The sequence below is a fragment of the Camelina sativa genome, chromosome 6, assembly GCF_000633955.1.
Source record: "Camelina sativa cultivar DH55 chromosome 6, Cs, whole genome shotgun sequence".
NCBI classification, from domain to species: domain Eukaryota; kingdom Viridiplantae; phylum Streptophyta; class Magnoliopsida; order Brassicales; family Brassicaceae; genus Camelina; species Camelina sativa.
Genome location: NC_025690.1, coordinates 1,263,712 through 1,273,268, shown reverse-complemented (window position 1 = coordinate 1,273,268; position 9,557 = coordinate 1,263,712). Strand labels below are relative to the sequence as shown.

The following is a 9,557-nucleotide window of genomic DNA, read 5'->3' as shown; positions in this document are numbered from 1 at the left end:
TAGATCTAGAGACTATCATTAGGCTTGCTAAGAGATTAGAAGTCTTGTTTGATTTTTGACATATTGCTTAATGCTTGCTTGTATAGGTTCTTTACTTTGTGAGAACAAGTCTAGAAATATATGAGTTTGATTGTTTTTTGCCATGAGAGTGGATTAAACATGTTCTTAGAAATTATTGTCTAGAGATTAGCTCAAGTTGTTTAAGATTTGTTGACCAAGTTAGATGACCTCAATCATTAGTCCAGCCCATGAATCCCTCCTCAAGACCTTCCTTGTTTATTGATTTCCTAGCTTAAATCCTGCTGTTTGATCATTGTTTGATTCGCTTTTGTATTGCTATGTTTTTCTTGCATTGCTCTGTTTTACGTATTTGTCCAGCTCGACCCTGCACTCGATCGAGTGCTTGCTCGAGTTCATCCCCAGAACTTTCGTTTAATGCCTTGTAATTGTCCTTTCTTATCTCTTGTCTCATTCTAGTTGCATTTCTGTTGCATTCACTTAGTGTCCTATTCATTACTTGCCTTGCATTAGTTCATTACTTGCATTACCATAGTTTCTATTTCTGTTCTAGCTTCATAACTGTCATAATCATTCTGATTCATTTACATTTAGCATCTAGTTCTAGTAGCTTTTACATTCTGTATTTTACATCTCATCATAGGATTGTTAGTGACAAACATCCTTCATATTTGGCTTGACTTAGACATATATGCACATCCTGATTGCTTGCAAACACTCAGATTGGATAGACACTTCTTGTACTACTACAACATAAGGGGAATTGAAACACCTTGCTTTCACCATTGTTCATCACCATATCATTCATTCACATTCCATTTCACACACCAAGAAAGATACAAGTTTCACTCCATCTCAGCATTCTCTGCCACGTCAGCTCCTCAGACGTCTGGGACTCTCCACAGCATCATGTCACCGACAGAGCTCTGATCCACTCCATAACATCGTGTCACCGACAGACCTCTGATGCACTTACAGACATGTCTTTTCCCAGTCGAATATCGTGTGAAACACCGCTCCTAGTTAAAAAAAAAATATATATATATATATATATATATATATATATATATATAAGAATATGCGCAACTTCTGTAAATCGATCAACTAAAATAGGAATATAAATAGTTAAATAATCTACTGTATATTAATTTGAGGCTTTAGAGAGAAAAGGAGCTCGAATGGATTCGCGACCAAAAAATACTGGAGAGATGGTTTGGCTATTTTTGGCCCTTTTAACTATACGTCTCCCTGCAATTTTACAGATATCAGTTTTTGAGTCATAAATAGATTTAGTATTCTAATTCCGAGAGACGTTTATGTTTCCGTCAACAACAAAAAAAAAACGTTTCTTTTTGAAGTAAAAATAAAAAAATAAAAATAAAAATTTCTTTGGAACAAAAGGTTTTAGCAAAGGGGTAAAATTAATCCAAATTAGATGAGAGGAGAGAAAAAGAATTGTAACCTTTGAAATAGAGTACTCTTCACCTTCAGGCCATCGACGACGATCTAATTTGCAGAGCGATTTTACATAATAAGAGAAGGTACTTTACTGAACTTTGCTATTTTCAAAAACTTTTGGATAAAGATAAACTAGAAAGCGATTTTACAAATAGAGAGAAGTTTACTAAATTTTGGTAATCTGAAACATATTTTCTTTGGCTGTGACGAGAGATGAAAGCTTGAGTTTCCTTTACTATATAGAGAAGTTGAGAATTTGAATGTTGTTAATATTTTTTTAGCCGTTGCGCTACGTAATGATTTTTCTTAATTTAAATTAACTTATCATTATGACCGTTGCATTTTTTACAACGTTGGGATTTGTCTACTCTTGCATTTTTTTCAAAAGGTCTTTTGTATTATTATTATTATTATTATTTAATTCTATGGTGGATTAATCTCTTGATTGGACTTCTACTAGTAATCCGAAAACAAAAAGTCAAAAACGTTAAAAGGCTACTATAAATATATAATTGCGCTTTAACGCTAAATAAAGCCACACCACAGAAAAAAACTAAAGATGGAGATGCGGGGTATCGATCCCCGTACCTCTCGCATGCTAAGCGAGCGCTCTACCATCTGAGCTACATCCCCATCGATGTTACTTGCTCCAGTATGCGTTATATATCTTACGAATTTTATAGTGATAGAAAATTTACATACATTTGTTTCTCAACTTCTCAATTATCTTTAGAAGTTTCCATCTTATAAAAATCAGTATACATTTAGCAAATAAATCCTGAACTTGCCATCTATTTACAAAACTGCCATTGCCATTTAATATTAAATATTTAAAATTTAATGTATAAATTTTAACAACCAAGATTTACATTTTACAGAAATCTATATATTAACACAATTAATTGTCGAGTATAAGATCTCCTAGCCGATATCACGGATTCACGGCTTTTCCTTCTCTCCAACAAACCAAAATTTACAATATATCTCTTTCCATCTTTTCCTCTAATATCTAGAAAAATCAAATTAAAGAAACAATGATAAATGCCAAAGAGTATAATATTCCTTCAATCCTCCAAAATAAAACTGATTACAAAAGATTTTCTACCTAATTAGTTTCTAAAGCCGTGATTTTGGCATCAAAAGATTATAAGAATTATCGATCTAATGATTAACCTCTAAATACTATAAACCATCACGCCAATTACCATCATCACTAATACAAAACACACAAAAGCTTACTTAAAACCTTGAAGATCGCTTGGTTGCTACTTTTGCCTTCCTCAGATCATACAAATCAGCTTGGAGGGTTCATCCTCCATTCGTGGCATTTGTACACACAAGCCACTCGTGAAACTCTCGAAGATGANCTATATATATATATATATATATTTTTTTTTTCAAGTATATTTAGCAAATAAATCTTAAATTTGCCACCTATTTACAAGACTGCTATTATCATTTAATATTAAATATTTAAAATTTAATGTATAAATTTTAACAACCAAAATTTACATTTTACAGAAATCTATATATTAACACAATTAATTGTCGAGTATAAGATCTCCTAGCCGATATCACGGATTCACGGCTTTTCCTTCTCTCCAACAAACCAAAATTTACAATATATCTCTTTCCATCTTTTCCTCTAATATCTAGAAAAATCAAATTAAAGAAACAATGATAAATGCCAAAGAGTATAATATTCCTTCAATCCTCCAAAATAAAACTGATTACAAAAGATTTTCTACCTAATTAGTTTCTAAAGCCGTGATTTTGGCATCAAAAGATTATAAGAATTATCGATCTAATGATTAACCTCTAAATACTATAAACCATCACGCCAATTACCATCATCACTAATACAAAACACACAAAAGCTTACTTAAAACCTTGAAGATCGCTTGGTTGCTACTTTTGCCTTCCTCAGATCATACAAATCAGCTTGGAGGGTTCATCCTCCATTCGTGGCATTTGTACACACAAGCCACTCGTGAAACTCTCGAAGATGATTATGGTTTTGTCAGATGAAGTGGTAAAGATCTACCTATTAAATACGACTACTAATACAGTTTTTCTTTATTCATTTCAGGGTACAAAAATTCATTCCTTAGTAAAGAAGGATTTGGTTTCCAAATATATCAATAGGCTCCCTGTTGGTGAATGGGTTTTCATTAAGACCTTTGGGTGAAGAAGGTAGTCATAAAGGTTGATGATTAGAACTTAAACATCTGGCTCTCTTTCTATACTTTATTTGATTCTTTAAGTTACTTATCTAATCAACATATAAGTCATGTTAACTAAACAAAACCATCTACGTAGCTCTAAGTGTGGCTGTGGTCGAGTCTAGAAATCCGATTTATGAACTACTAATAACACTTCTATTTTTTTCCCTCACCTTATTTTCCTTTTTCGGGTCATAACGCAGTCTGTAACGAAATGAGAATCAACTGGATAACCATGTTCACAAGCATCATGAGGTTAGAGGCATCACAAGTAAAGAAGAACAGAGGTTTGCGTGGAAAGAGCCATAACAACCATAAGAATCGACCCACACTTAGAGCTACTTGGAAGAAAAACAACCTTATAACCCTGTTACAGTTGATTCTCTTGAACATAAAATAATTTCAGTTACCCTTGATTGGCCTACAAGCCTAAATCAATCGATGATTTCATGTTGAAAGCAACCCTCAATCGCTTTAACATCTTTGTTCTTGCACTTGATTTCCTATTCGATGAATTGTTTACATCTGCATTTGCGAGTATGGTCTGATGAAATCTTCAATTTACAGCTAGAATTACCAAGCAAACACATTTACTACATATATTAACCTGAATATGTATAGAACTGAAAACAGTTGTTGTTGGCACAAGTAGTTTGTTACATTTATGAGCTTGCACCTGACGAAATCAAAAACAATTATCTTTATATAAAACTAACAGTAAAGCTTGATAATTAGAACTGAAACAGCTTCCTCTATTACTCACCATCTTTTCCTTTCCATTTGATGTACTATTACTGATACTTATATTATCTCTTGCATAGAAATAAAAGTAACCTGCAAAGTTAAGCAATAGTCATTAAAATTATGAATACACTTAACTTATTGATGACATATTAGTGTGAAGTTAAAATGTACTTAGCTTTCTAATTGCAGCTTGGGTTTTAGATGTGAATACATTATTTATGTTGACATGATTTGGAAGTCATTTATCTATCCCATAATCTAATATTTGCAGGACATCATATTCGGTGAATCATCATAGGGTCATCACCTCAGAATTGTAGAAATCATTCGCTCACTTTATCAGAAAAGCAATCCTCAATTAATTTCTTTCCATATTTGAGAATCTACATTCAAATTGCCAAACAATCTATTAACATATGTATGTAATTACATCTATATTGGATCGAATTAGTAGAAAAAAAAAGAAAGAGAAAGAAACAAAGTAATTTACCTTGGAACTATTCCAAATTTTGAATAGATTTAGAATTATCTATTAGGATGTGATGAAATCGGTACTCTCTTTGTCTAATCTACTCAAAACTGAAATCATAAAATGAATTTTAACCCGATTTACTTTCTCTGACTTAAATAATAGAGCTGCACTTTGTTGCTAAGGAAAGAAGAAGAAGATATGAGAACATTGTTTTCCCATATCTCACTTATTTAGTCGATCGAGACCATAATGAATAATAAAAGATCAACTTTCCCAATTGTAGAAGAAGAAGATACGACTCATATATCTCTCTATAACAAAAATTCTTATTTTATTTAATTATTATTATTTTATAGACATATGTATCATAGTATGGATGAAAGTTTAAAATATCGAAAATTAAAAAGATTATATCATATAATTTATATGCACAACAAAACTATATATTCCAAAGTATCTAATTATAAATAGATGAAACAAACTAAATTACAATGTCACAATATAGTATAAGTATATAATTTTAAAAAATCAAAATAATTTCAAATACTATTATCTATACATTGCAAACAAAATAGACACATAAAAAAAAATGTACATTTTATACTACATAAAATTTAATTAACAATATGATATCCTAACTTCACTATAACACAATACACCACAAACATACTACTTATGCAGTACATAATATGTTGAGTTAACATATTGTTCACTTAAAATTTATAAAACAGTAATTAAATTGTTTAAAAGTAAAAAATAGCCCTGCGGTGTACCGCGGGTGAACATCTAGTTATTATTAACAGTTGAAGGTGATTTGGATTTATGAGAAAGGTGATTTGGGGAAAAGAAGACCAACACAAAATCCCTTAAACATTATTATTAACAGTTGAAGAAAAAAAAACAGAACCAATAATGTTAAGCACTCTTCTACAACTAAATAACCAATTCAAGGCAGAGATGGTTTTATAGACTTCCTAATGTTCCTGAGAACACTCCACATAAATGTAGATACAAAGAAGAGAGCAATACCAGCTACAATGGCTTGTTTCAGACCAAGATTCACCAGCAAATTCACCAACAGTCCAGCCAACACTACCCCGCAGAAATTAGACGAAACAGCAGACCAAAACGGCATGTCCAGGATCGATGCTATGATAGCTCCTGTCCAAGCACCGGTTCCAGGGAACGGAACAGCTACAAATAGCATTAGCCCTAACCATTGGAACTCTTCCACTGGTCCAGCTTTCTCTTTAGCTCTTTTGAATAAAATGTCGAGTAATTTAGAAGCTGTTTGGCTCTTACCCGCCAAGAAAGACGCAAACTTTTTGAGGTAAAGTACTATGAATGGAACTGGAACCATATTGCTGCAAAAACACACAAAATCAGTGTCACTTCTTGTTGCTACATAATGGAATCAAAAGAAAATGGATTGAACGTTTGCTCTAACTTATCATCATAGAACTCAAATCTCACTCAACCTCATAGATTCACCTAAACAACATAAAGATGTTCCTCAAACAAGACACATTGCAATTTCCATACACATGTTCTCACCAATCTACCATATATTCAACAGGAATGAGAGCACTGTTAACAACTAAACAACAGAAACAAGACACATTGCCATTTCGGCACACAAGATATCACCAATCCACCACACTTATTAAACTTTGTGGAGTCAAACTTATTATAAAATCAACTAAACAATAGAAATGTGTATCCTCGAACACATTTCAGACAAAAGCCAGACTCAAATTTCACATTTTTATCACCATAATCACCAATGAGACACTTCCAAACTCTGTTCTGAGAATAAATCAACAACAATATCAAGATGTGCCTAAACTAATGCAGGGTGTGAGGCACTAACCCAAGAACAGAGAAGAAAGTGAGAACCGTAGGTTTCAGCTGCATCCAATAACCAACAGGAATAGCACCACGGAGCTCAATAACCGGAAGTGTAGCTAAAGCAAACACCACAGCTTCGTCTGGCCAACCAAACTGGCGAAGAGCTGCGGCGATTCTGAGACCAAAGCTCGATGATTTGATTGAATCAGTAGCAGCTTTGGCATCTCCAGACCTAGCAAACCAAAGCAAAGAGAACGAAGCCCACAACGCAACGCAAATCGCGAATTTAACAGGGTTCACACCAATTGATGGAAGCTGGATGATTTCGTCTCCTTCTTCGTCTTCCTTGGCTTTTCCGAGAAACCCATCTGGAGAAGAAGAGACTCTGGTGATATTGCGGCGTAATGGGTGGTAAAGACTGGAACTTTGACTCTCTAGGAAACGGTTGTTTTGATTCAATTTGGGAGAAGTCGAAGACGAAGATGATGAAAAATAAACCCTAGTAGTTAGGAAATGGGTTTTTGTTGATGAGGAAGAAGATAGAGTGAAAGGAGAGATTGAGAGTAATGTAGAAATCGCCATTGTTTTTGAATTCAGCTTTGATGCTTAATTCATCTCACCTCACCTCATCTTTGTTTGTTGACTGACTCGATTAATGGTTTATATTTACCAAAACAAGCGAAAATAAATGATTGTGCAACTGCAACCCATTGTTGTTAAGTGTAAACTGTAAACTGTATTAAAAATTTGGTTTAACAGAATCGAGAAATTGTGGTAAAGAATTGATTTAGGCGTAACAGTATTTAAGATGATTGGGGTTGAAATGCAATGCTGAGACATATGTTTGACAATTTGTACCAAGTGCATTTTACCTCCAACCTCAATAAGCTGCACAGACTCGATTTGATGCATTCAGTGCCTCTACTTCTTAGATTGAAGTTTCAGGTATTTAATTCTCTAATTGGGATATTGACTTTTGTCACAGAGCTGAAACAATTTTCAAACACCAGCTACAACAACTTCCTATGTGTGATCAATATGAAATGATGGAAATAACAGGATTTAGAGGCGGCTCCAATGTTTAGTGTTGTTGGCCTTTTCCAGTAGGTTTGCTTGTAAATGTCATGTCACATAGGAGGTTTATGTAAACATGTACTGATAAACTAGCTAGTCACTCACAATGCCATCGTATGAAAACAAGAGATTAGTGATAGCATGAATACAACAGTTCCCTTTGAATCATTCAACCAATAAACATAAATCTGAACCTGATACGTATGAACAGCAACATCCTCCTATTCTCTACCATTACCAAAGGAAGAAGAGAAGCCCAAGTGGTTAGGAGTCCAATAACATAGATCCAGTAGGTTCAAGAGGTAGTAGCAAGCCTCTTGGAGGGAGTTGTTCTAGTTTAATATGAATAAAGTCATTGTCCTACAGCACTGTCGCCACAACGGCTCTTTGGTGTAGAGACAAAGGAGCATTAGGATGTCAGAAATAGTATTTAAAGGCAGAGAGGGGTAAGGGAGTAGGTATTGAATATCAGAACACTTTTGTAAGGGGAGGGGAGAGACTCCGAACATTTCTCTCATTTGTCTCACTTTGTCTTATAATAAAAGAGCATTTGTCTTATTCTCTGTTCTTATTCTACATTCTACATCTTAAACGTATCAAATTGGTATCAGAGCCTTCTATCTTGGGAACAACTCTTCAAGATGGCACTTAAGAAGGTGGAAGAGTTAGAGAAAGTCATGGAGAACATCAAGAAAGAAGTCCAACAACTGTCCAATCTAGAGTCTGACGTCAGCGCCATGAAGAAACAACTAGGGAAGCTAGACGTCCTGGAGAAACAGATGGGAAAGCTGGATGTTCTGGAACGTTTGGAGCGAAGGATGGCGGAGGAGGACCGTCGTACGTGGGGTCCATCCAAAGGAAGTGAAGACGACACTCAAGTCTCCGGTGTGGAGAAACAAGGGGTAGACGATTCTCATCAACGGTACCTGCAGACTCCTACACCTGAGGTGGGCGAAATGCGGAGAAGGGACACGCCGGTCGAGGAAAGAGAGCCGCTCACACAGAGGATTGAGCTTCCCCTGTTTGATGGAGAGGAGGCGGAAAGCTAGGTCCTTCGAGTGGAGCAATATTTTGAGTTGCAGGACTTCACCGACGAGGAGAAACTGAGAGTTGTGCGAGTGTGTTTCTCAGGAGATGCACTTTCTTGGTACCGTTGGGAGAGGGATAGAAATTCGTTCCTCAACTGGGAACAGCGCAAGAGCCGGGTGTTGGAAAACTTCGCCACGGCGCATGATTTGACCGCCGGCGAAAGGTTGTTGTTGCTCCGACAGGATGATACAACCGGAAAATACTGCAAAGAATTCATCGCCTTAGCTTCTAACGCACCGGAGGTTTCATAGCAGGTGTTAGAAATGGCGTTCATGATTGGGTTGAAGCCTAAGGTGCATAAAGGGGTGAAGATGTCCGAGCCTCGAACACTCAAGATGATGATGAATTTATCGAGAATGGTGGAGGACTGGGAAGGACAAGGAGACTCTCCGGCGCCGTCGGGATGGGAACTCACAAACAAAACCGGAGTACGAGTCATAGGAGACAGAAACTCGACACGGGGGACCCAGTCATTTAGTACAGGGGTAGTATCGTCTATTTCAAAGCTGGCGATTTCTAATGAGACAAAAACGACACAGTTTCGTGGAACAAGTGAAAGAAACCTAAATCCGCAAACCACAACTGGAGAGAATCGCCGATCCACCTATCGACGGCTGTTCGATGTTGAAGCG

The 9,557-nt window shown here is 35.7% G+C and overlaps 1 protein-coding gene, 1 long non-coding RNA gene and 1 other non-coding gene across 7 annotated transcripts; all 3 read right to left on the bottom strand.

The window, feature by feature from the left end:
- Positions 773 to 1,736, bottom strand: LOC104790038. Its single transcript, XR_768609.1, has 3 exons — positions 1,481 to 1,736; positions 1,157 to 1,266; positions 773 to 1,037 (listed from the first exon to the last, which is right to left on the bottom strand). It is a non-coding gene; the product is annotated as an uncharacterized LOC104790038 (long non-coding RNA).
- Positions 2,037 to 2,109, bottom strand: TRNAA-AGC. Its single transcript has one exon. It is a non-coding gene; the product is annotated as a tRNA-Ala (tRNA).
- On the bottom strand, positions 4,005 to 7,469 carry LOC104790037. Of its 5 annotated transcripts, XM_010515726.2 has the most exons (5): positions 6,785 to 7,468; positions 5,944 to 6,278; positions 4,462 to 4,532; positions 4,306 to 4,374; positions 4,005 to 4,223 (listed from the first exon to the last, which is right to left on the bottom strand). In XM_010515726.2, exons 1-5 carry the CDS (start codon positions 7,342 to 7,344, stop codon positions 4,218 to 4,220), a joined length of 1,041 nt encoding a protein of 346 aa, XP_010514028.1. In that variant the 5' UTR covers positions 7,345 to 7,468; the 3' UTR covers positions 4,005 to 4,217. The 5 variants fall into 5 exon arrangements, with proteins under 5 accessions (XP_010514028.1, XP_019102138.1, XP_019102139.1 ...); XM_019246594.1 differs by lacking the exons at positions 4,005 to 4,223; positions 4,306 to 4,374 and adding an exon at positions 4,750 to 4,825 and having other exon boundaries at positions 4,459 to 4,532; positions 6,785 to 7,462; XM_019246593.1 differs by lacking the exon at positions 4,005 to 4,223 and having other exon boundaries at positions 4,323 to 4,532; positions 6,785 to 7,469.

Excerpts from the sequence above, each read along its gene's own strand:
- LOC104790037 (XM_019246593.1), bottom strand. The coding sequence starts at position 7,344 with ATGGCGATTTCTACATTACTCTCAATCTCTCCTTTCACTCTATCTTCT. Across the intron at positions 6,279-6,784 it reads ACTTTCTTCTCTGTTCTTGG|CAATATGGTTCCAGTTCCAT; the intron begins GTTAGTGCCTCA and ends GTGTTTTTGCAG. Across the intron at positions 4,533-5,943 it reads GAAACAAGCCATTGTAGCTG|GTTACTTTTATTTCTATGCA; the intron begins GTATTGCTCTCT and ends TTAACTTTGCAG.